Here is a 27,313-nt window from a genome sequence, read left to right on the forward strand (position 1 = left end):
GCACCCTGATGTTTCTCACTTCCTTTCTACGGGGGAGGAGAATCCAGTCACGTAAACTGCATGCAGGTGTTTCCCCTTTTCCAATGGTGTCACTACTACCTAAGGGATGAGAGTCTCCTGGTAAGGCTTAGCGGCAAGTGCGTACTACATCTATATTACAAGGAGCAGCCCCTGATTTTCTTGATATGCATAGCTTTTCAGAGTTGATATTAGACATGGCTTTCATAAATAATGCAGGTGTTTGTGTCATGTGTCTCTGCTGGCTGGGCTGTCTCCGGGTGAGCTGGAGGCAGTTCTCGATCAGCTATTTCCACAGGCGTTGGCTCTTCAGATGTCAGCTCTGTGGATGTGACATCCGTGGAAGGTTCTGCAGTTTCTGGGGAAGGTTCGGCTGATGGTTCTGTCTCCTCTTCATCTTTGGCCTCCAGGTGTCCGCCCTCTTGATCGTCCGCGTGATCTTTCTTGGACTGGGGGTGAACAGACACCTTGATGGCGATCTGCTGAGGCTGTTCGTGCAGCGAGGAAGCATCGGAGCCCGCGGTGGGAGAGTCGCTGCGCTTCAGAGAGTTTGGGATGGTGTACACCTCGTCACTGTCTGCGGCCTCCTGGCCTTCAGGGGTATGCCTGACGAAATTATGCCCCTGCTCCTCCAGCCCAACCACTTCCATGATTTCTTCCATAATCGTCCTGCAGTTCATAATGAGAGGGGGCAGAGGCACACTCCTGGCCAGCTCTTCAATGTAACGGGCAAATTCCATGGTCTTGAACTGGGTGACTTTGGCAAGCTCCAGGGTTTTGGCTGAGGTGATAATGGGGATCCGCTTGGCGATCTCAAAAGCCTTCTGCAGCTTCTCTGCGCCTTCTGTCCTGAAGAACTCGTTGATGGCTTTCTCGGTCTTCTTCAGGTGGCTGCTCATCATACACAGGCGGGTGATGTTGAGGATCATGACAATGGTGAAGGCCACGAGGCAGACCACCATGTAGTAGACGCCCATGTCTCCCGAGGTGAAGACAACACGCAGGGTCACCGTGTTGTTCACGGTGCCGAAGGCGTTAGAGGCCGCACACGTGTATTTACCTCGGTCTGAGAAAGACACCTTGGTGATGTTCAGGAGGCCACCGGTAAGCATCTGCCATTTTCCTGTCAGGAGAGAAGAGAATTCAACCAAGGGCATATGGTCCACACTACTACAAACTCATGTGTTTCTAAGAGCATCTAGTTCTGCTGACAAGAACAGTGAGCTTCTAACTGGGTGGCAATTATGTGAATTTATAAACTTAATTTCTGCAACAGCTCTGAGAGGTGATGTTGATTCTGGCCCTGTTTAATAGTATGGGGAAACTGAGGCATGGTTACATATTCTTCCCAAGGTCACCAATTTGGAAGTTGTAAAACTGAAAGATGAAATTGTGCTCAAGAGGTTTTATTCTTTTTTTTTTGTGGATATGTGGTGCTGGTGGTCTTCTACCTCCAAGGTAGAAGAACCTAGAGGCCTTCTACCTCCAAGGTACCTTCCCAGCCCTATTTTTATTTTATTTATTTAATTTGGAAACAGGGTTTTGCTTTGTAGCTGAGAGCCTCACTAAGTTGCTAAGGCTGACTTTGAACCTGGGATCCTCCTGTCTCAGCCTCCCAAGTACTGGGATTATAGGTGTGCACCACCACGCCTGGCTCTGTTTCATTACTTTTTGTATTGCTAAGGATTGAATTCAGCTCCTTACTCATGCTAGGCCATGGCTCTACCACTGAACTATATCCCTGGTTACAAGGGTGTTCTAACCACCACACGGTGTTGTGCGACTTCACATTGTAGTGGAAAATGAGAGCAATAATCTGGAAACCACTGTTCTTATGAAAGAACACACTGACTGGTTTTCTAGACTGTGTGTGCTTACAGAATAGATTTTCACTGGGAGTTTGCTGTCCCTTGGAATAGAAAGTGTTTTAAAGTTAACATATGATATAAAGAAGATCAATTACATGATAATTGTTTATCTGGGTTTCTCCTATTTGATACTGACATTATCCTCCTGTGATCTCAGTTAATTAAAACAGAATTGGTCATTCATGTTGAGATCTACAATGAACTGTCTATACTGCTTCAAGTTACAAACTGATAATGTGAAGACTCAGAGACGGGATTAATATTAGCTAAATTAATCTCAGTTTGCTTTTAGTCTTGAAAGCAAATTAGGCCCACCGAGAAGAAAATAAGCCCGACATGAAGGAGAAGGCACTTTGAAAATGGCAGTTCTTCTATCCCCCTCTCCCTGGAAAGAATCTTGTGTTGTCCTAGGAATGAGATTCTGGATTCAGTGAAACTCTAGGCTAATTCTTGGCCTGTTTGCTTGCAGTTCAGAAGACTCTGGGAAACATGATACCAGGTTTGCTTCCAGGCTTGGCTCTGAGCCATAAGTGAAATCCTACCACTTTTCTTGACCCTTCTCTATAGCAAGGAGGCTCCAGGCCAGCTCTCTCGTGAGTTCTAAGGAGCAGGCAGATACTTCTTAATAAAGGTACTCTAGTTCCCTGAGCCAGCCAGAGAAACCTCTCCTGAGAGCTGGGGCAATTTAACAGTTTTCTGTAAAGTATTATTGCATCATACTTTACTTGCTTTTCCCCCTTATGGCAGTGAATTTTACTTCTAATCAACAGCCTCATGCTTCCCTGAGTTGCATGCTTAAAACAAAATAAACAAAACAAAACAAAACTTGCAAGCACATAAGTGACCAGGCTCTTGATGGACTGTGGAAAGGGCAAGCAGGCCTACTTTATTCCACTGTTCTCTTCACCAAGGAACATTTTAGAGGGTAGACGGGGTGGTGAGGTAACTTCCCAGGGCCCGCAGTTCCTCTCTCCCCAGCTGCGGTGAGTCTGGCAGGAGGCGTCTCTGTAGATGCTGTGACATTATTTTGCTACTGAAAGAACATCTGTGAAGAGTGGTTCCTGGTGTCCCTGAGTAACCCTTTTCTCACAAGTCAGCCAGTGTACTTCCCCCATGAGTAGAGAACATGGGTCTGAGAAGTCGACTGACTTTTAAATGTGTATAAACAGACAACGCCAGCACCAGGTCTAGAAGTCTCTCTCATTCAGATGGGGCTTGGACAAGCCTTCCACACCTACTACATGAATTCTGCAGATTTATCTGAATGTGCATTGACCCAGGGCCAGTGAAACCGTGCTATTAATTTTTCTTAAAATCTGCATGTTTCAAAGACTATGGCAGCCATGGGGGGGCGGTTGCCCTAGTTGATGGAACACTTCCAATACCTTATGGGAGGCAGCGGATTCCAGAGATTTATAGGCTAGATTTGCTGGAGTTTCTCATATTTACCTTCCTTCTTTTGTTGGAATATATAGCAGGAAATAGGGTGGAGGTTGGTGAGGAGAGAGGACTTGTGTGGAGATTGATTATATCAATTTGTTTACCTCCTTCCCACCCAGACCCCTTCTGAAATCCTGTTAACACAAGGGTAGAACTCTGCACTTGCACACAGAAGAAAACAAGAACACTTAACTACGGAGATAGGCAAATGATAAAATATAAACAGTTTTCTCACTAAGTTGCTGAGGGTCTTTGTAAGTTGCAGAGGCTGGTTTTGAATCCTCCTCTCTCGACTTCCCAAGTATTGGGATTACAGGCACAATGAGTTTAATGGTAATTTTATTTAATTGTTAGATAAAAAGAGAATGCAAAAAACATGTAATAGTCATTACAAGGTATTGATTCTCTCCTTTGCTGAATATTTAAAAATATTTCTGAATTTTTTTTTTCTGAGGATTGAACCCAGGGGGCATTCTACTCCTGAGCTCCACCCTCAGCCCTATTTTTTATCCTTTATTATTTTGAAACAGGGTCTCACTAAGTTGCAGAGGCGGTCAGCTGAGGCTGACCGCAAACTGTGATCTTTTTATCTCAGCCTCCCAAATACTGGGATTACAAGCATGAGCCACCATACCCAGCTTGAAATTGATTTTTATAGTTCCTTTCAAACTTTTTTTTTTTTTGTACTAGAGATTGAACTCAGAGGCATTCTACCTCTGAGCTACACTTCCAGCCCTTTTTATTTTTTTATTTTGAAATGGAGTCTTGCTAATTTGCTGTGGCTGGCTTTGAACCTGTGATCCTCCTGTCTCAGCCTCCCAAATACTGGGATTATAGGTATGTATCACCATGCCCAGTTTTCAAGCATACTTTTGTCTATTGGCCTACATATTCAAAAGTTTCTTGTTACATTGTTTACAAAGGCATGATTTAGAACCACACAAAACCTAATGATACCTATAGTTTATTCTGGGGAAAACTTTGAGATGTTTAGCAGTTAAATTATCATAGCATATTTTGATTCTTAGATCAGGACTGTGGGTCCTTAGACTAAATCTCTTAGATAACTTTGCCCAACATGTAGTTTCCATTGTTCTTAAAGTCTGAAGACCAGCCAGGTATCTGTGAAGTTAGTATTTTAACTTAACCATAAACCATGACAAATATGAGTACATTTATCATGAACCTAAAACAGTTGGGTTATTACTAACGCCCTAGTTAAATGACTAAAATCACAGCTCTTTGCCAGTAGTTTTCTTCTTCCAATATAAAGGGCATCAAAAGATCTCTTTATTTTTCAGTCTTTACTGGATTCCTCTTAGAAAAAAACAAACACATTTGCCATACGGATTAAGGTAATATGAATGCCACATAGGATTCTGCTCAAATAAAGTGAATACATGGCCTCGATTAAACATTCTCTTAGGAGACCACAAAACAAGCCCAAATCTTTGGAAGGCAACACACACACACACACACACACACACACACACACACACACTTTTTTTGGTGTATGTGTATGTATATGAGGTACTGGGGATTGAACCAGGGAAATTCTACCTCTGAGCTACACCTTCAGCCCTATTTTAAATTTTAAATCAGGGTCTCACTAAGTTGCTGAGGCTGGCCACAGACTTGTGATTCTTCTGTCTCAGCCTCCCAAGTACTGGGATTTTAAGTGTGCACCACCATATCTGGCTACCTACACTCTTCTAAGGATTATAAACTAGGGTTCTGAACTTCTGACTTCAAAGATTATACGTCTGTTTCTCTTTCTCCAGGCTAATATGTTCATGCCTTTCTAGGGACTAAGCCTCCAAACACTTCCTTCTCAGCCTCAGCTTCTTTTTTGATTCATGAAAAATATATTTATGCATATTCTACTACCATACTGAGCTCTGAAAACTAGAAAAAAAATGGCACAAATTCTGTCTTGGGGTCTTTTCCCATCAGGTTGGGCCAGGCTGAAGATGTCCTGCCCAACTGGGACATCTTCACACTGATCTCAGTCTGTAAGTACTTTGCCCTGAGACTCATTCTGGAAGGGTCCCAACTTTGGCTACCAGAAAGTGAAAGATAAACAAACAAACAAACCAACAAAGACCTACGATGACTGTCACAGGATCTCTGGTGCTAGCTATGCACGTGAAGCAGGTGTTCACAGTGCTGTCCCTGAGTACTTTAAAGTGTAACAGTGCAAATGTCAAAGCTCAATATTTAGTTTTCATGAAGCTGCATCACTTTAGTACAAATAAAAAGCTGGAGTACCAACAGCTGATGCCAAGTCAGTTCTACATGTGGTGGTCTTGGAGTCAATAAAAGAGGCAGATGTTTAATCAACACTTTTTGAATATGAAAAGATCATGTGCAAAGTATTTCCCTTGCACTCTTTATACTAATTCTCTTATTAACTTCCTGTCCCTTGCTCCATGGTAGCCTACCCACCTTGGAATTTCCTTCCTTCATCCCTTTTCTTCCCTCTTGTATCTTATAAGGTGATATATACCTGAGGCTTTAGGTTAAGATACTGACACATGCATTATCATTATTGTATGACTAGTGATGGCCCAGGAATCTGTCACGATCCTTCCCCACAAACTCTAGGTACGTGAGTTGCATGTGAAAACCTTCCACATGTGAAAACAAGTGTGGTGGTGACAATCTCTCCTTGGCAAACAGATAAGATTGCAGATGTGGTCTCTGAGCTGTGGCGCAGCGTGTGTGCTATGCTGTACAACATAGCTGACATTTGTAGAAGGGCAGGGATCTTTTTATCTTGTTCACTCATTCAGTCAACGGATATCACTGAACAAACTGTCTGTGTACCGTTCTCCAGGCTAGATGATGAGAATACAAAGACGAGTAAGGGATAAGTCCTGACTGCAAAAATCATCCTCTTAACCAGAAAACAGACTCCAAAACACAGGTCCAGACACTGTGACAAGAGGAATGGCAGGTAGGAGAGATGGGGAGGGCTTTCTAGAGGAGGAAGTGCTAAGGTGGGGATGCAGGTAGGAAGAGGAACAGGAGGACAGAGGAAGGATTCTTAAGCCCATGCAAAACCGGAACTCAGGAGAGCTGCTGGCTGCTGGAGCTGACAGGCCATGCATGAACCAGGCAGGGCCTGGATGGAGATACATTGAGAAAGGAGAAAACAGGGTCAGGCTACAGGAGGAGGGCCTCGCGTGTGCAAGAAGAGCTCTGTGTTTATCCTGCAGGAGAATGGGTGTCCCTTCTATGTCGGCACCTCATTTTACATGACTTTTGCAGATGAACCTGCCTTATATACTAGAGCATGAGACCTTACTGCCCACTTTCTCCCAGAATCTCACTTGATTCATTCTTAGCCTAGACCAGACCCCACTGTCACATCCCACCCCATTTCCTGAGAAAGCCATCTGTGCCCCCTGACCCAATCAGTGAAGGAAGCCTGAAAGTCCAGAAGCAAAGGAGCTAAGTGTGGGAATGCTGAACGTGAGGACCGCAGCATTTCAAATCAGTAGGCAAGGACTACTGGGTATAATGGTTTGATCACTTGAAAAGAAAAATTTGGTGACTTGAAAAAAATAAAGGCAAATCCCTGTTTTATGCAACATATGGCAAATTCTGAGTACTCTGAAGGTATAAATGTGAAAAGGCTAAAATTTATAAAGGATATAAAATGTTTTATAACCTCAGAAAAGAAAAGACTTCTTAAGCATTTTAAGACACTCAGAAGCTGTAAAGAGACTGGTGATGGATCAAATTTCCCCCTAAATTAAAATTTTCTGCACTGTAAAATATATTATAGAAGTTATAAGCAAATGACTGGGGAAAAACAGATAACTGCTAATGACTATAAAATATAAAAAAGTCCTATGAATCAAGTAAGTCAAGATAAAAACCCCAAAGAAAAAAATGAAAAAAGAATATGAAAAGGTAATTCATGAATGGCAAATAGTGTCAAAGTGCACGAAAGCATTATTGATTAAATTGTGATTAAACTTAAAGGGATCAAGATAATGTTTTAAAATATAACTTTTACCTCTCAGATTGCCAAAATAAAAGGATGATGTCACTGATTACAACTCAAGTTGTTGAGGATGTGGGGAAAAAGATACTCCTATACACTGCAGATAGGAGTCAAGGCTGGTTAACCTTTGGAAGGCTGGCGTCCATCAAAATTTTAAATTTAAAATGAATATAACGCACACTTAGATTTCTTGAAATGCATATAACCAGGCAATCCTAGACTGAGAAAACATTAATACATGCAAGAAAATCAAGGTAATGGAAAAAAAATCTTCTTTTCTTTTCTTTTTTTGCGGGTCTGGGGCTGGAACCCATAGGCATTTGACCTCCGAGCTACAACCCCTGCCCAATTTTTTTTTTTTTTTTTGGAAACAGGGTCTCACTGAGTTGCAAAGGGCCTCACTAAGTAGCTGAGGCTGTCCGCGAACCGCGATCCTCCTGTCTCAGCCTCCCGAATGCTGGGATTACAAGTGTGCGCCACCATGCCCGGCAAAAAAATCTTCTTTTAAAAATAATGTTTGAGCCAGGCATGATGGCGCCCGCTTGTAATTCCAGCATTTGGGAGGTAGAGACAGGAGGATCGCGGTTCGTGGACAGCCTCAGCTACTTAGTGAGGCCCTTTGCAACTTAGTGAGACCCTGTTTCAAAATAAAGAATAAAATATAGGGCTGGAGGTGTAGCTCGGAAGTATAATGACTCTGGGTTCCATCCCCAGACCCGCAAAAAAAAAAAAAAATAAATAAATAAAAAAAATAAATAAAAACAAGGTAATGTTTGGCTAATGATACCATTCTAGAGCTTTCCTCTCCTGCCAACTCTCTCTGGGAGAAGCCACAGCTTAGTCCCCTACAAGAAAGGTAACTAATTTGGGATGATTGTGCTCAGCAAATGACCTGTGCATGTTACAAAACAGTGTCTTACCAACAAGACTGTGCTAGTTAAACCCTAGCAATGAGATTAACAGTACCACATGGCTATACTTAAACCTATAAGTAGCAAGAAATTATATGGTGTAAGAGTACTGTGATTCAAGATGGAGCCAATATGCAGCACCATCCAAATTATCTACTGCTCATGGAAACAACTTCTGACCAAATGACTGCTATATAGAAACGATAACTGCAGTATCTACACATTTAGGGACCGCAAGACTACAGGGAAGCCGGGCGTGGTGGCGCACACTTGTAATCCCCGCGCTTGGGAGGCGGAGACAGGAGGATGGCGCAGGTTCGAAGCCAGCTGTGCTGGCTTAAGAGACTCTGTTTCCAAATAAAAAGTATAAAATAGGTCTGGGAGTGTAGCCCAGAGGTAGAAGGGCTTTCAGAAACCCCAGTACCACACACACAAAAAAAAAGACCACAGGGAAGATGAGAGTAGAAACCAAAGAAACCCTACGATTACAGCCTCCAATCGTCATGTCTACTGAAATCCTCTATCTTCCCAGCTTTTCCCAAGGATCATTAAGCATTAAAAATTAAACACTACATCCAAACTCTAAGCTCTTAGAAACTCCCCTTACTTATTTGAAGAAAGTTTTTTTTTTTAATCAGTGATAAAATTCTGTGCATGTATTTATGTAAACAAACCAAACAAATGCATGGTTCATTTATATTCCCAATGAATGATGTACACAGATTAAAACTCTGTTCACAGTCTCTTTTAGATACTTGGATTCTTAAGCTTCACACACTCCTGCTTTCCAAGGAGGAGAGTTCAATCTGCCAAAGCAAGTATCTTATTTTCTTGAAATCCACTTAAATACAAATATTCAGGTAGTGAGAATTCCAATCCGTGCTTATGCAGACATAAATAAAACATCCATTGGAGTGTCACATTGAATTGACACTCTTCGAATCAGCACAAAATGTGATGTTTGTGCCTATAAATGTGGCACACATTTTTCCACTCTGAAATACAGGCTACTAAGAGAAAGAATCCATGCCTTCTTGCAAGATATAATTGAAAACAAATCTAACACTGCTTGGCAACACCTGCTACAGGATTCTACAGCTGTAGATGACAGCTCTTTAAAGCCACTGCTGTTACGTTATAAACACACAAGCTGCAAGGGTTCTTGTTCCTCCACCAGCACCCATCAATTCTCCTAAGAGACCTCTTCGGAGAGGACGAGGGCAGCTCTAACAAGGTTTTCCCTACATCACATGGAGCAGAGATGGCCTGGGATAACAGGCTTCATCTCAGCAAGGTAGAGGTGGGAAAATTTTGCTATGCAGAATGCACAGTTCTGCTGTGCTTAAAGTTATTAATATCTGGAAAAATGGACTGCCTTTTTACATCATGGAAAAGGAAACATCTGATTCCCTAGCTAACTTGATCTGGCAATCTTAATTTTCAAAGGTGCCAAACATGTAATTCCATGTGGGCTAGCAATAGTCCTTTCTGATAGTTACAAATGGTCTTCTGAAAAAGAGCACCCTACATTTGGTCCACACAAATAACTTCCACTTGGGGGATCTCAGCTCTTCTTATCTGGAAAGGTTTTTTCATTCACAAGACTGAAGCTATATGGATTCATATCCTAAATGGAGCACAACTCACTAAAGAAACAAACTAACAGTGAGAACCAGGTTAGCCAGTTATATGGTTCAATTTTGGAAACAAACCTGAGTACCATAAATTAACCCTTTTTATGGGAAAACACATTATGGGCTCAAATATCTGGCATGAAGATCTGCTTTGGAAGTTTTCTTTTTAGTTAGTCAGGGGTGTTCCTTGAAGTTGGACCAGGGCTTCTCAATTGGGGCCCTGGCACACTTTGGGCCGGGTGATTCTTTGCTGGAGTGATCGGTCCTGTGCATTGTAGGCTTCTGAGCAGCATCCCTATCTTCTACTAATAGCACAAGCCTCCTCTGTATCTAGATCCATCATGACAACCCAAAGTGTCCCCAGAGTTGGCCACAAGCTAGGTTCCAGTTGAGAACCACTGGAGTAGACCAATGTAAAGATTGCCCTGTGCGTGCCATGCTTTGTAATTTCCATTACCTGCTTTGCAGGGGTAGAAGCATACTGGATATCAAAAGGTCCTTTGTATATAAAAGTGATACACAGGGAGAGGCTCTGAAGGAGAAATTTCCAAATTTGCTATCATGGCAGCCACATTATTTTCAAATTGCAAATAACATTTAAAAGATAATATGTTTTTGTATTTACTGAAAGGTTTTTTTATTTTTTTTGTGGTACTAAGGATCGAACCCAGGTGCATGCTACTTGTGAGCTGCAATCACAGCCTTATTTTATTTATTTAGTCTTGAAACACAGACTCCCTGGGTTACTGAGAGTCTTCCTACATGGCTAAGGCTGTCCTTGAACCTACCATCCTCCTGTCTCAGCCTCCCAGGTACTGGGATTATAGGGATTATAGTACTACTATGTACAGTAAAAGATTCTTAAAAGATAGAGAAATTGAGATAGAGAATTGAAGATTATCCAGAACACCAATTTTTTAAAAACATGCAATATTGAGAAATAGGGATTTTGGCATTTGAATTCTATTACTGTGAGGACATAGTACAATATTAACAACAATAACAGCTGAGATTTACTGAGAGTTTGATATGTTCTAGGAACTATGCTGAATATTTACTGGCAATCATTTATTCAAGACTCAAACTTTCACTTGGTTTGAGTATTTACTGTATTTTACCACCTTGTAGTAAAAAAAAATAATTATCACTATTTTATAGATGATAAAACTGTGACTTAGAAAAATTGAAGCGCTTGCTCATACTAAAACTCTAGTGTGACTTTTCTGAATTTCCAATTGTTCTGAGGGCAGGATGCTACAGAGTATGAAAAGCAAATTCACAGAAAAGTCAAAACCTAACTTAAAGGAAGAATGTCAAACTCCAACATGCCAAATGTGTATACAGGGCCTGTATCAGGAGATTTTCTTGGAAAGTTGTTTATCATCTGATAAAGATAGAAAGGTAAGCTGAGTGTGGTGGGGCATACCTGTAATCCTAGTACTTGGGAGGCTGAGACAGGAAGATTGCAGGTTCTTGACTAACTTCAGCAACTTAGGGAAACCTTTGCAACTTACTGAGACCCTGTTTCAAAATAAAAAAGAAAACAGGGCTGGGGGTGTAGCTTAAAGTAAAACACCCCTGGGTTCAATCCCCTATAACACACACACACACACACACACACACACACACACATGCACACGCACACACGCGCGCACACACACACACACACGCACACACACACACACACACACATACGCGCGCGCGCGCGCACACAGACAGAGTAAGGTGGACTTAAATGGTTAAAGTCATAGTAAGAAGCCATGGCAAAAACACACTGGGTAATTAGCATCTGATGCAATTTGGACTTTTTCTTAACTTCTCAGCAACTGAACGTTTCTCACCTCTAGCAAAAGGCCAACTGAAAACAGCACCTCCTGTGGCCATGTGTCATTATTTATATTTGAGTTCTGAGCTATTGCTGTAATATGGGTGGTGGACCACCCTAAACTGTTTCTTTGGTGAACCACTGAAAAGAATCTTCCTCCAGTTACAGATTACACATCAGCCTCTCCTTGTCCCATGGAACTAAATGAGAAGCAGGAGGGAAGCCCAGCGGACCAGCTGCTGTTCCTGCCAACATCAGGATATTGCCCATTCTCTCCAGGAGCCATGGGGCTGGCAAGGGTAACAGCCATCTCACTTTTTCTGCACAAAAAAGAAATAAAGTTGTTTCTGTCTGGGCTGATCAGTACTGTGCTCCACGAGCATCTCACCAGAAGATTCTGGATGCATCCCCATGTGTGTGCCTGCCAAATACACACACAACACAAGGCTGCACAAATCCTAACTCTGGTTGAGCATGGTGGCACACGCTTGTAATCCCAGTACTTGGGAGGCTGGGACAGAAGGATCTTGGGTTCATGGGCAGCCTCAGCTACTTTGTAAGGCGCTCTGCAACTTATTCTTTATTTTGCCTCAAAAATAAAGAATAAAAAAATAGGGCTGGGGGTGTGGCTCAAAGGTAGAATGTCTCTGGGTTCCATCCCCAGTACCACACACACAAACAAAAAAAATCCCAACTCTAACTTTCATGGTGGTGGTCATGTCGATGATGCTGCTCCATCCAGGAATTCCTCCCACACTTGTTCAGGGCCTTTTCAACACTTCTCACTACTGAGACCTTAAGGATAGGCAGATGCTGGTCGGGCACAGGGGAAAACTCAACACCAGCTGGCCACGCTCTGGTTGTATAAGATGCTTCCCATTCACCCGGAGAGCCAGGTGTGATGGTGTGTGTCTGTAATCCCAGTACTTGGGAGGCTGAGACAGGAGAATCGGAGGTTTAAGACCAATGTCAGCAACTTAGCAAGACCCTGTTTCAAAAACAAAGGAATACAAAGGGGTGGGGATATAGCTCAAAGGTAAAATGCCTCCGGGTTCATCAATTCCAAGTTAAAATAAAAATAAGCAAGAAAGAAAAAGAAATAATACATGTAACTTGGGTTAGTGACAGTAATTGTTGAATTATATATAATTTTTTGGTACTGGGGCATTCGACCTCCAAGATACACACCCAGTTCTTTTTACTTTGAAACAGGCTCTAGCTAAGTTACTGAGGCTAGCCTCAAACCTGCAATCCTCCTGTCCCAGCCTTCCAAGGACTGTTATAGACATACCATCCCCGGCTTAACGAAAATTATATTATTTTAGTTTGGTTTTAAAGGTAGTCCTAGTATATTATGTATATTAGCATACCATGTAAGTAGTATATTAATATTATGTTATTAGCATATTATATTATTCGTATATTACCATATTAGTATACTAATATATTAGTATAATATTAGTATATTAGTATATAAACATATTATGCATATTAGTATATTATATTAGCATCATTTTTCATTTTATATTCACATTTTTGTTGAGTTAAAAACGGAATACTGCTTCATTTAAACTTCTAGTCTATTAGTTGGAAAACCAAGATTTATGTCTGTGTTATAAAATGAATATCTTCTCTATCAGAAATGAAAAGTAAAAGATGATGAGTTCTCTAATAGGCCATTCTAGCACTAAATACATGTATTTTGAAGAGAAATCTTTCATTCCTGCTGTCTTCTAGGTACCGCGTGGTTGTTAGGTATAATGTGCTGTGTATTATCCCATGTTATTTATCCTCTGAAATTACTACTATTATGTATTGTAATTACAAAAGCTGACCTGGAACATCAAGTACTCATATCATGAGTTCTTTTTAAAAATTAAAAGTATGTTTTCCTTGTAAGATGTAAAACAGTGAACAGATTTATCAGCCAGGCTGCTAGGGACAACAAGCGTGCTGAGTTCTGATGGATTTCTGTGCCAAGACTTTCAAATAGCTACCGGGAGCTTGGTGTCAGCTGACAGGTACTACTACAGACAATCTGAGCATCCACGGATAAACTAAGATGAACCAAATGTGACCACCATCTAGTTCAACCCCCTCAATGAAAGGAAGACGGCACTCAGCATAGTAGTGAGACCCTGTTTCAAAATAAAAAAAAATAAAAAGGGCTGGCGTATAGCTCATAGGTAGGATGCCCCTCTATGGTTCAACCCCCAGTAACACACACACACACACACACACACACACACACACACACACACACACACACACACAGTCTTCTTGACAATAGTAACTCTAAATTTATTATTATTATTATTATTATTATTATTATTATTATTATTTTTGGTGGTACTGGGGGTGGAACCCAAGGGCTTTCTACCTCCGGGCTATACTCCCAGACCTATTTTTTATATTTTATTTGGAAACAGGGTCTCACTAGTTGCTGACAGCCTCACTCAGTAGCTGAGGCTGGCTTCGAATCTGTGCAATCCTCCTGTCTCAGCCTCCCAAGCGCGGGGATTACAAGCATGTGCTACCACGCCCGGCTTAGTAACTCTAAATTTAAAAGGAACTTTTCAGTGAAGACTTTGCACGTTCTTAGAAAAATAGTACAAGCAGAATATTACAACTTTGGGACAATGCTCGAAATGTTGTGACTTGAACTAATTTGTTTCTAAGGCTTTCTTCTTCCTTGGGACACAGCAGCTCAGTGCCTGGGGCCTAAGTCTTTAATACCTAGGGATTGTTTCAGGGTCCATGTGAAAGGTAAGATTCAGGTTTGGAATCTTTGTTGTCCTCAATTAAGCCACCCTGATGTCTTAGCAGCAGCTTAACACTGCAGAAGGATCTGATATGGTCCAGGGGCCTGAGTGTGCTTGTTGCCATGGCTACCGTTCCCTCTCCCTAAGTGTAATGTCACATCCTTTTGACTGGTAGTCCTGGAGGAAGGGGCTGTAGCAATGAAAACCTGTGTGGGCAAGGAGTGGTGTTTCCTCATCATTCAGCTATCAGTAGTGAAGGTTCTTGCCACAACCACTTGATTTAAATGATAATGTCCGTAAAGTTCCTTCTAAGACAGCCCATTAAGTCCCAAGTTTTTAATTCTGCAAATAGTTCAATGAAATTGACAGAACTGCATGAAAATAGGTTAGAAATACCCACTATTGCATATAATTAGAACCCATCAATAAAAAAATGAAATAATAAAATAAATTATTTGGAAAAATAGGTTGGAAATAATAATCCAGAGCTTATACATATTATTATAATTGTTACATTATAATTATTTGCCATATACTTATACATATATTTAAGTTTTTATAAGTGTTCTACATGTGGGTCTATGGGACAACAAAATAGATTCAAAATTCTATGGTCCTGTACTTTTACTTGCTAGGGAAAGATTTTCTGTTCTCTTAGGCTAAGCATACATGATTCAAAATATATAATATCTTGGCTTAAGGGGAGAAACTTTATCACACCGTACAACCTTGGGTGACTAATCAAAAGCAAGGTCAGTGACAGTATTAGGAGAGTCCATATCCCAGGCAGTTAGGCTTCTGGCAGCCTTAACCACTGGGAATACAACTTTGACAGCCGTATGTAATTGCAAGAAAATTCCATTTGCTTAACTCCTATGGAGGTAGAAGGCATTTAGCTTCTATTCTTTTTCAGAGCAATTAAAATAAAATGAGAGAACGAGATTAAAAATGTAGGTTTTCCTGGAGCAGAAAGTCTTTGGGGGATTGTTCATTGGTTAAGACGGTTAAGGGAGGGGGAGGGCCACAGGAATGGAAGAGAGGAATACGCTGCTACTTTAGAACAATGGTCTTTTTACTCCCCACTCCCATGCCCTAGTTCATTAGGCAGTAAAATGCACAGGAAAGCAGATTAACTCCTTCAGGTCAATCAGATCAGGCCTGGGTCTCAGACAATTACTTCTCACATCTAATACAAGAAGCATACTGATTCCCCAAGACTCAGTTCTCTCTCTGGCTGGAGTCTGTCCTGAAGAAAGCCCAGTGCTTACTAAGGTGACTCACACTGTTTGGTGAGTTCATTCATTAAAAACCAAGCATTCAAGATACCACCACGCCGGTAATCCCAGCATTCGGGAGGCTGAGACCAGAGGATGGTGGTTCGTGGACAACCTATGCTACTTAGCGAGGCCCTCTGAAACTTAGGGAGACCCTCTTTCAAAATAAAGAATAAAAAATAGGGCAGGGGGTGTAGTTCAGAGGTCAAATGCCCCTGGATTCCATCCCCAGACCTGCAAAAACAAAAACAACCAACCAACCAAACAACAAAACAAAACAAGCATTCTCCTGCTGTCCCGTCCTTTCTATTGTATGCTCCCTCCCTCTTGGTCTCAGTCTAGAAACATCAGTCAGGTCTCCAGGAGCTCAGGGTGATCCTGGCTGGTGATAAAGTATTTTCACAGACTTCTAAGAAGCATGATCTTTAAATTCACAGTCAATGGATTAAACTGACATTTAATGATAAACAACTGCTATGTTGTTTATTTGAGCCATTTGTGTGAAAAAAAAACCCTCCCTTGTAAATGGAGCATATACTTAGGGAAAATCCATTTTATATTTGTTCCTATAATGTTTTGAATGCATTATAAAACTCCAAGAAGCCTTTTAAAAGCCCTCAATGTTTGCCCTTTGTCTTCTGAATCAATGAGTGAAAAAATGAATTATCTACTGCTTTGAATCCTTAAGGATATTCTCTTGCCTTTGGAAAATAAGTCAAAAGAGGATTTTTAAAAGACTTATCACAGCTAACACTAAGGGTACTGGCTCTCCAGCCCATGTTTATATTTTATGACACTGAGACGACGTTGAAGCCTACCTTCTCCTCCTCCTCTCTCCTTTTCATCCTCTTCTTTCAGAAGCTTGCCAACGGAATTGTACCATTTAAACTGTGGGTCCGGGATGCCATAAACACTACAGTTAATCAAGGCACTGTTCCCTTCCTTGACTATAATATGGTCAGTTCTGGCAATGATTACGGGCACTGAGCCCAAGACCACGTCAGTGCCATTTAAAGTGCTGTTAGTCACACCCTTAGCAGTTGCTAGAGTGGATGCTAGGATTAAAAAGGGCACAGAAGGTAGAAAGCACACAGTCAGATGGCTCTTCAACAGATCCATCTTCTTTGCTTGCTCTGTAAGGCAATGGATGGTTTGCCAAAGGAATCTTCTATCAGACAACACAGTGTTCAGAACAGGCCCTGGAGTGAACCTGCTGGGGATCCATGGAGTTGGTACTTGATTGAGAATCTGCTGAAAAAGAAAAACCACACACACAGAAATATTAGAATTTATACTTTAAAATGTTATCTGTAAAAGGTTAGCAGTTTGGCTAAAATATAAACCCACATCACTCTAAAACAAAGTACAAATTTCAAAAAGTGCTCCTTTGTGAATTCAGAGTTTTCACAGAAATCCCAACAGTATTCCTGTTATTTTTCTATTAAGAACATGTAGCTCTTAGTAGGAAAATATATATTTTTATGTTCAATTGATGTCACTTTATTTCATGGAGTTAAAATAATGACTGAAGGTCTGGGCTTTTATTTAGCATTATAAGGTTTCCTTCCACCCCATTGCCTGTCTCCACTGTGGATGACTTGAATATTCACCAGAGGTGTTCCACAATCTCTTCCAGTAAACACGACTTCCACTGTCTTTCAACACTCAGGCTGTGCCAACATTTGGAAGACCTCCTCCACAGTCAGTCTGATATTCTCATAGTCCCTATTATGGCGTCCAGGATATGCCTTCCCCTGCCGCATACAACTGCTTGATCGCCTATGAGCTGCAGGGTCTCTCTCTCGCTACGTATACTCTGTGTTCCTAGTATCTACTGACTCTTAATCACCTACTGAATTTCCTGGTTTTGATCATCACCTGTCTCCCAGAGACTGGAAAACACCATCAGGACTTGTGTGGTATGATGGTGGCTGCCCTTCTGTGCCCAAAGCACTACCCTTCACCCATTTCTTTCTCCTCCATTTTGTCTACTATCTGCAGCCACACCCAATCTCCAAATTCTAAATTCTGAAGTTCCAAGTAATTCTGGTGTTCTAAATAAAGCATCTTGCCGAGCATGGGGGCACACGCTTGTAGTCTCAAGCCTTGAGAGGCTGAGATAGGAGGATCTCAGGTTCACAGCCAGCCTCAGTGACCTAGTGAGGCTATCTGCCATTTAGTGAGACCCCATTTCAAAATAAAAGAATGAAATAGGACTGGGGGTGTAACTCAGAGGTAGAAGGCCCCTGGGTTCCATCTCCAGGACCACAAAAGATAAATGAATAAACCACCTTTAACTGCAATTGACCATTCGTTTGAATCTCTTGCTCCCTTCACTAAACTTTCTCACTTGTTTTTTGTTTTTTGGTACTGGGGATCAAAGCAAGGGGTGCTCTACCTCTGAGCTACATCTCTAGCCCTTTTTATTTTGAGACAGGGTCTCACTAAATTTCCCAGGCAGACCTCTAATTGTGTAATTGTGGTGTGTGTGTGTGTGTGTGTGTGTGTGTGTTTTACTGGGGATTGAACCCAGAGGCATTCTACTTCTGAGCTGCACCTGCAACCCTATTTTTTATTCTTTATTTTGAAACAGGGTCTCATTAAGTTGCAGAGAGCATCATTAAGTAGCTGAAGCTGGGCACAAACCAGGGATCCTCCTGTCTCAGCCTCCCAAGTACTGGAATTATAAGCGCGGGCCACCATGACCAGCTGTTGTGATCCTCTTGACTCATCCTCCAGAGCACCAGGGATCATAGGTGTGTGCCCCTGTGCCCGGCTGTCTTCCAGCTCTATTTCTCTTGGGTCTTTCTGTCTCCTTCTTCACCCTTGACTCACATGCTTCATTTTTGTCTACAGATGTAGCCAACAACCCCCTAAATCTCAGCCTTTGTCCTCATGACACACTGACTCTGCCAGTAACATGACCTTGATAAACCAGTCCTTTGGCTCCTACACCCAGGAGGCTGGAGTACAACTGGAGAGAACTGTCCAACTATGCAATTATTGCCAAAATGAAGACATGACCCCCCCACCCCCCGCCAGGCCTCCATGACACCTGGCAGTCTGTTTCCCAGTGCTCGGTTGGTTCAGTATCCTCTTTCCTAAATGACTATGGGCATCTTCAGCTTGGAAACTGTATACCTTAGCCCAGGGATAGTCCTACTTTCTTTAAACATCAGAGATACCCTTTCTCCTACTAAGGCTTGCAGACACGAGTCTCGCTGTCTATCTTCTCACCTCTAGAAAGCATCCTGTAGCTTATGCTGAATTCTTCACTTTGATTCAGGAATTTACCTTGATTGAGTGCCATTTACTCCCTAAACCACCACTCTCTGTATTTCATTGTGTTCTTTCCTGAAACAGCTCTTGCTCAGAGCACTAGTCACTCCTAGTTGCCAGGTTTTCGTCTTCATTTTAAGCAAATCTCTGTGGCCATTGATACTACTAACTATTCTTTCTTGAGATTCTTCCCATAGCTTCTACATTCCGCTCCTGACTGCTCTCAGATATTTTTTATTAGTTCCTCCTCTTCTTCCTACTTCTTCAATGTTAGTGAACCCCTAAAGTTTCACCACTGGCCCTTTTCTTTATACCTACAGCTCTAAGTTTCCATCCCATGCTTTAGTTCTAATCCACAGTCTAACAGCTCCCGAAGCCATATTTTCAGTTCTGACTCATTCCCGAGTTTCAGACTCGAGTTTCAATTGGAAATCTTTACCTAGTTGGATCTTCTGCAGACAACTCATATTTCTAACATTCTAAGCCCAAACTCATCAGCTTATTGTTGAGACATGCCGAATTTCTTGAGTCCCAATCAATAAGTACAAAGGTGTTTGGTGCAGTGGTACATGACTGCAATCCCAGTACTTGGGAGGCTGAGACAGGAAGATCACAGGCTTAAGGCCAGCCTCAGCAACTTTATGAAACTCTTTTAAAAGAAAATAATTTAAAAAGGCTAGGGGTATAGCTTGCAGGTAGAATGCCTCTGGGTCAACCCCTAAAACCAATAGATAAATAAGTACACATATAAATGAGGATTTTAATTAGTGCTGCACCCACTCAAAGACACATCATGATTTCTCAGTATTGAGTTGTGCAGTCAAGGAGGGCTTCACTGAGGGGGTGGCCCCTGAGCCAGGGCCCGTGATGTCAAGACCTGGGAGAAGAGTATTCCTGGAAGAAGAAACAACAAAAGCAAGAACCTCGGGGTAAGAAAGCAAGGGGGAGCTGAAAGATGAGGCAGAAAAATTGGCCCAGATCAGCAAGGGCTTTGCAGGCCATAGTAAGGAGTCTGGATCTTATTTCATGATCACTGGGTTTTAAGCAAGGGAGTTATGGGACATAGTTTCTTTTTAATAACTTTACTGTGGTATAATTTACATGTAAAAAAAGCGTGTCCATTTTTGGTATACATTTTAATGAGCTTTAACAAATGTTAAATTCATGTAACTACCGTAGTAAACAGCATAAAGAACATTTTTAGCATCTCCAAGAGTTCCCTTGAGTCTTTCTCCAATTTCAGTGTTCACAGTGATCTGGCCCAGTTATTTCTGTGTATAACTCCAAAGGGTTAAGTTTCCTTTGTTCTCCATATGGCTATCCAGTTGTTTCAGCACCATCTGTAGAAAAGGCTATCCTTTCTCCAAAGGATTATATTGCCTTCTCCTTAAAGGCAATTAATCACATATGACGGGTCTATCCCTAAGCTCTTTATTTTGTTCCTCTGATCCATAGGTCTACCCATAGAGTACTGGTCTACCCATAGAGTACTGGTCTACCCACAGAGTACTGGTCTACCCATAGAGTACTGGTCTACCCATAGAGTACTGACCATACTCTCTGCCCCACTTGTCTTTGTATCTGGGGTGTCTGGTGTGGTCGATGCACATGATGCTCAATGGATTTCTCTGCTCAATGAAGGGAGATCATCTAACCATGGGAAGCTATTATTATTTCATTGCACATACAATCAAACCGAAGAGGTATTTGTGGTGATAAGTTAGCTTCAGAACATGTGAGTTTCTTCAGTGGGGAAGAAGACAGTTTTCCTAGCGTGTAGATTTCCCATTCTCCTCCCCACTCTGCATTCCTGCCTCAGGGGAGCCAGCAGGTTCCCACCAATGGACCCATGGCTGGGGAGACAGCGCAAGCTGCAGCGGCCCGATAGGCACTGCTGTGACTTTGGAAATGCCTTTCTTTACTTGGCTCAACTTGTGGTTTCCTCTTATCAGGGTGGTTGTGAGCTGACATATTCAACAGAGAAGAGCAGTCAGGAAGCATAGCCTCTGGTGTGTGTGTGTGTGTGCATGCACATGCGTGGGCATTGCTGGAGACTGAACTAAGAGGCATTCTACCTCTGAGCTAGGACCCCAGCTCAATTTTATTTTTAACACTGAAAGAGGATCTTGCAAAATTGCTGAGGCTGGACTCAAACTTGCAGTTCTCCTGTCTCAGCCTCCTAAGTACTAGGATAACAAGCATGTGCTACCATTCCTGGCATGGAATCAGGTTTTAGACAAACTGGGCCAGGATCCTGGTTCTAACCACTTTTATTGGCTGTGTAGTGTGTGTGTGTGTGTGTGTGTGTGTGTGTGTGTGTGTGTGTGTGTTTGTGGAGATAGAATTCAGGGTCATTCTACCTCAGAGTTACACCCCCAATCCTATCTTATTTTTTATTTTGAAACAGGGTCTTGCTAAGTTGCAGAGGGCCTTGCTAAACTGTTGCGGTTGGCCATCAACCTGCAATCTTCCTACTGCAGTCTTCTAGGTATCAGGATTACAAGTATGCGCCACCCTATGGCCAGTGGTCTTGGATAAATAGTTACCAAGCACAGGACAATTATAAGGATTCACAATTAAATGTATATCAAACACTTAAATGCTGCTTGGCTTGATAAATAAGAATCACTGGCACCCTGTACAAAGTCTCCTTTTTTGAAATTGGGTTTCTAGAGTCTACTTTTAAGTTATGTCATTTAAAAGACACCCTGGTTTCGGATTTGATACCTTCCTGACTGCCATCCTACCACCAGATGTCATTCCAGCACTGGGTCTTTTGCAGACTCAAGTCAGAATACATGAGGGTCAGAGCCAGGTTCACTTATCTTTGACACCTGATACCTAGGCCACAGAAGATGCTCAACTCAGTACCTTGGGGGAGAATCAGAGACAAGACAAAGTGGGAGATAGGTCCTAAGAGATACATGGAATAAATATAATGCTTTTTTTTTTCATAGTCAAGAAAAACAAATCAAATTTTAAAATGCTATTTTCAACCCAAGAGATATTTTCAAACCAAGGCTAGCCTTGTTGGTGTTCCATTTTCAAACACATTGTTTGTGCTAGCAAGAATTAAAAGATGGGGGTACTGCTGTGTTATGATATTTTAATAGTGTCAGTAGGCACTTTTGAAATATAGCAACTGTTCTGAAACGGTGGTAACTAGTTCCTTGGTGTTCTCAAGTTGTACAGACAGAGATGCACATTTCAATGTGTGAATTTTAGTTAGCAAACTGCTTTCCTCCATCCTCCCCATTCTTGCTCCTATCCAGTCCCAATTTTAAGTTACTAAGGGGTAGAAGGCCTAATGCATAATTTGTAGGCTGCTTGCAGAGGTTTTACCCTAAAACTCTGAAAATTTATTCTTGAAAATCACTGAATTGATTAACACTAATGAATGACTGGTTGGATTTTTTTGTTTGCTTGTTTTGTTTTTATGACACTGGAGGGGAATTGAAAACAAGGGTGCTCTAGCACTGAGTTATATATTCCCAGCTCTTTTTGTTTTATTTTTAAATTTTGAGACAGGGTCTTATTAAGTTGCCATGGCTGGTCTTGATCCTCCTGTCTCAGCCTCTCAAGTACTAGGATTACAAGCGTGCACTACCACGCCCGACGAAGGAATTGTTTGGTAAGAATTCACTATATCATAGACCATGCCCTTTCATTTCCAGTTTTAAAAAATAATAGCATTTGAGCCGGGTGTGGTGGTGCACACTTGTAATCCTCACGCTTGGGAGGCGGAGACAGGAGGAGGATCGCACAGGTTCGAAACCAGCCTTGCTGACTTAAGAGACCCTGTTTCCAAATAAAAATATAAAAAATAGGTGTCTGGGAGTAGAAGGGTTTCCAGGAACCCCAGTACCACCAAATAATAATAATAACAATAATAATAATAATAATAATAACAATAATAATAATATTATTAGCATTTGTTGTATGCTGGGCACACTGGCAAGGACCTACAAGATGGGGAATGTTACTGGTCATGTCTACTACAAGTCTAGCTGGGAAGAGAGAAACAGAAAATTTCAACACGTCCTCTGGAAACTATGTATTTGGGGATGGGTGAGTCAAAGGAGTACTGGACAGCTGGGGAGATATCTAGAGATGATGTTTGTTCAATGTTTGCTATCTGCCCCCTTCTACCTTCCCCTTGCTTCAGGCCATCAGGTCTTGACATCCCGTGGCTACTGCAGCATGTCCAAAACTTCTGATACTCCTCCCTCAAATTATCTTGCATTTTTCTATTTAATATCGAGGAAGTATCTTCTCAATTACAAGGAGGGCCCCTGGCAAGTAGACTCTCACCTACAGCTCTGTAGGATTTCCTTAACAACAGGTACCCATAAGAGCATCAGTATACTTGCTATATGAAGCCACGTTTATGTGGGACATGACAGCAATTATTTAAGAGTACTTTACGATGCGTTGCCTAAAGAACATAAGACACCATGTGACTTTGGATGTTGCAGGAATATTCTACCAATAATTTTTTTTTTTTTTTTTTGGTGGTACTGGGGTTCCTGGAAACCCTTTTACTTCCGGGCTACACTCCCAGACCTATTTTATACTTTTATTTCGAAACAGGATCTCTTAAGCCAGTGCGGCTGGCTTCGAACCTGCGTGATCCTCCTGTCTCCGCCTCCCAAGCACAGGGATTACAAGCGTGCGCCACCACGCCCGGCTTGAAATGATCTTTCTTTTTTAAAAAAACCTGTCAGACCAGGTTCCTACAGCAGACAGTATCATGAAAAGCTTAGTAACACTCTAACATTGTAAAAGATGATTCAGCCACGAAAGAGTAAATCTTTGCCATAATCCAGCAGCTTAACATGAAGTCCTTCAAAATTCAAGAACAAAGACTGCAGATTTCAAATCCAGGGTTTAACAAGAGCCACAATGGACAAATTGTTAAGCTTCACGGGTTTGCTCACAGCTTTTGGGGAAACTTTCATAGGATATTTCTATAAATAGGACAAAAGGGAAAATATTTAGCAAACATCAGACGTTCTTTAATTTGACTCTTTTCCTATCTCTACCAAATTAGATTTTATTTTACAATGTTTAGTGAGGCGACTTGTTGAATCTTCTGACTTTTCTACCTATAGGCAAAAAGACACTGCTCGTGCATTTCTGGAGTTGGAAGAAAAAAGGCCTCTTGTTTCAGAGTGTTTTGAACTAAATGACTACATATTATTGTTTTTTCTTGGCAGCGCCGACACTGGCATTTTCCCATCTACCACGATGAACAATTTGCGCAGTTACACAACTGGATTTTGTCGCAATATCTGCCGAGAGTCACCACTGTTTTCATCTGTGCATGAATATTATTCCAGCAGGAAGGCTGCCTCCGGGCTGAAGACACATTCTTGATGGGTTTCCACCCCTGAAGAGAGGAGGGGAACCCACCTTCGCCCGAACTGGAGAGGGGCGACAAAATCCTCATTAAATAACAGATGCTAACTCTGTAATACTAAAGCCTTTGTAGGTAAAGATATAGTTCTGCAACATTCTTTCCTGTATATCATAAACAATTAAAAACATCCACACAAGTTCTTTTTTTAACAAATTAAAAATGATTTAATAATTTTTAAGAAAAATGACATCAAAATTATCACTGGCTCTTTCTGTCTCACATAATTTCTTTCTCTCTCTCTCTCTCTCTCTGTCTCTTCTCTTCCTCTCTCTCTCTCTCTGTGTGTCTGTCTCTTCTCTTCCTCTCTCTCTCTCTCTGTGTGTGTCTGTCTCTTCTCTTCCTCTCTCTCTCTCTCTCTCTCTCTCTCTCTCTCTCTCTCTCTCTGTGTGTGTCTGTCTCTTCTCTTCCTCTCTCTCTCTCTCTCCCTCCCTCCCTCCCTCCCTCCCTCCCTCCCCCCTCCCTCCCTCCCTCCCTCTCTCTCTCTCTCTCTCTCTCTCTCTCTCTCTCTCTCTCTCTCTTTTGGTGGTACCGGGGATGGAACCCAGGGGCATTCTACCTCTGAACTACATCCTCAGCCCTATTTTTTTTATCCTTTACTTTGAAACAGGATTTCATAAGTTGTGGAGGGCTTCACCAAATAACTGAGGCTGGCCATGAACTAACTTGCGATCCTCCTGTGTCAGCCTCCCAAGTACTGGGATTACAAGCATGTACCACCACACCTGGCTACCTAACATTTTTCAAGATCAACATACACTGAGTTTTTAGGTAGTCTAAGTGACCTCTGAATATGGGCCATGGAAGTCTAAAGTCAGAGGCCAGCTGGGTATGGTAGCCCAAGCCTGGAATCCCAGTATTTGGGAGGCTGAGACAGGAGGATCACAGGTTTGAGACCAGTCTCAGCAACTTAGCAAGTCTCTCAGCAATTTAGAAAGGCTCTGTGTCCAAATTAAAACAAACAAACAAACAAACAATAAAAAACAATAGAGCTGGGTGTATAGCTTGGAGATAGGATGCCTCTGGGTTCAAACCCCAGTACCATCAAAAACAAAAACAAGAAAGGTCACCCTGATTAGAGCACAGTGTGCTGACAGTGCAGGGGCAGCTAGGAGATGCTAAAATATCTAGGATGGAAAGAGAGTGCAGATTCCTGTACTAAAAGTAGAGGGGAAGGAAAGTAGTGGGCAGATACAAAGACAGAAATTAGAATGTATAGGACTTAATGACTACTTTCTAACAGGTTAAAGCAGGACTGGACCTCCCAAGCAGTGGGGTCTGTGATTACACCGACAACTGTCACAGGAGCATCTCATGTACCACAAACCAATGCCTGGCACCATCAGCGGAATGAATACATAAAATATGAATTCCAATGAGCGACCCTCCTGGGCGGAACCATCTACCCGCTACCACACGTGGGAGAAGGTCTGTCTGCTGGCGGCAGCCTCAAGGAGTCCAGGGCTCCGGTCCCCTCACATCTCCTCCTTGCTTCATGGGTCTCCTCTCTCCAAACACCTGCCCTATGTAAGGTGTTCCAGTCACAAGCAGCAGTAGTGACACTCAGTAGACAAATTGCCACAAAATGAGGGACAGAAGGAAGTACATCATGAGAAGAATTAAGGCCCGTCTCATTGAGTAGTTGGCCCATAGGAAGAAAAGACTGAGGAGAGACCACGTGGACTTGTGGATACACCAATCACTTAACTTTCAGATAATTTCCAGGGGCTGACTGGGTACAACAAAGGCGTACCTTCCTTTGCTGGGCTGCTATGCGTGACGACCAGGTGACCAGCCGAAACTCACTGAACCCCGAGAGGAGACACTCCATAAGGTCTTGTTACTCTACCACCTATACTAATGTTAACAGCCTCCACAGAATGTCATGCTTTGTTAATTTTTTGACACAAAAAAGGCATTGGCTTCTCAACAAAACTGACCTATTTTAAATGACTGTTTTTCAAATATAGAAATGAACTAAAGGTCCGGAGATACCTTTTCCATAAGACTTGATTTTTGGTGGTACATAAAGTTGGATCTTCATCATCTTATATTTCTCACATGCTATACTATTCTGATTAAATGTCAGAATGATGCAAAGTAAAGCTCAGAAGAGGTTTAAATTTTCCATGGTCATCAAATCATTTAAAAAGTCACTTTAATACACAGGTGCGAATACTGTTGATACTCAACTAATACAAACGGCAGCTAAGCTTGATCGCCACAAGGGAAGTGCTCAAGGGGTCTATTACCACAGTGTTTTAAAGAGCAAAGGAAAATCTCAAAACTTTATAAAGAAGGAAGAGCCAGGCCTGGAGCTTAAACATCTGTAATCCCAGTACTTGAGAGGCTGAGAAAGGAGGATTGCGGGTTCATGGCCGGCCTCAGCAATTTATCGAGATCCCATTTCAAAATAAAATAGAACTGGGGGGTATGGCTCAGAGGTAGAATGTCCATGGGTTCAAACTCTAGTACCAAGTAAATAAATAAAAACAGCGGAATCACAGATATTTGTTCACAGAATTTGAACATTAGACCTAGAAAACCTTGGCTGTCATCTCATAAAGGTTTGTATTTGTTCTGAAATCCTCCTGTCTCAGCCTTCCAAGTACTGGGATTACAGACCTTTGTCACCAAACCAGGCTAGGGTTTTTCTTAATACAAGATAAGAAAGGGAAGCCCAGAGAAGAAAAACAGCTGCCTACAGTCACCTAATTAATTTAGAGGCTAAGAAACAGAATAAGACGCCTGGGACTGCTTATGCCTGTGTGGGGCCTGGGACTCTGTTAACATCTCTGTGTTGTAGATAGGCAATGTTTAAGTTGTTCTAGTAGTTGAGACACACGATGAAGGTAATTTTTTTTTTTTTTTTTT

General features: G+C 41.9%; 1 protein-coding gene across 1 annotated transcript; it reads right to left on the reverse strand.

Annotated features, from left to right (window-relative positions):
- Nucleotides 1–209: 209 nt before the first annotated feature.
- On the reverse strand, nt 210–16,950 carry MFAP3L (microfibril associated protein 3 like; the record flags this gene model as incomplete). Its single annotated transcript, XM_080709691.1, has 2 exons — nt 16,563–16,950; nt 210–1,141 (listed from the first exon to the last, which is right to left on the reverse strand). The coding sequence occupies exons 1-2, from the start codon at nt 16,861–16,863 to the stop codon at nt 210–212; spliced, it is 1,233 nt and encodes a 410-aa protein (XP_080565817.1). The 5' UTR covers nt 16,864–16,950.
- Between the last annotated feature and the right edge of the window lie 10,363 nt (nt 16,951–27,313).

This window comes from Muscardinus avellanarius (assembly GCF_963383645.1).
Source record: "Muscardinus avellanarius genome assembly, chromosome: 14".
NCBI lineage: Eukaryota > Metazoa > Chordata > Mammalia > Rodentia > Gliridae > Muscardinus > Muscardinus avellanarius.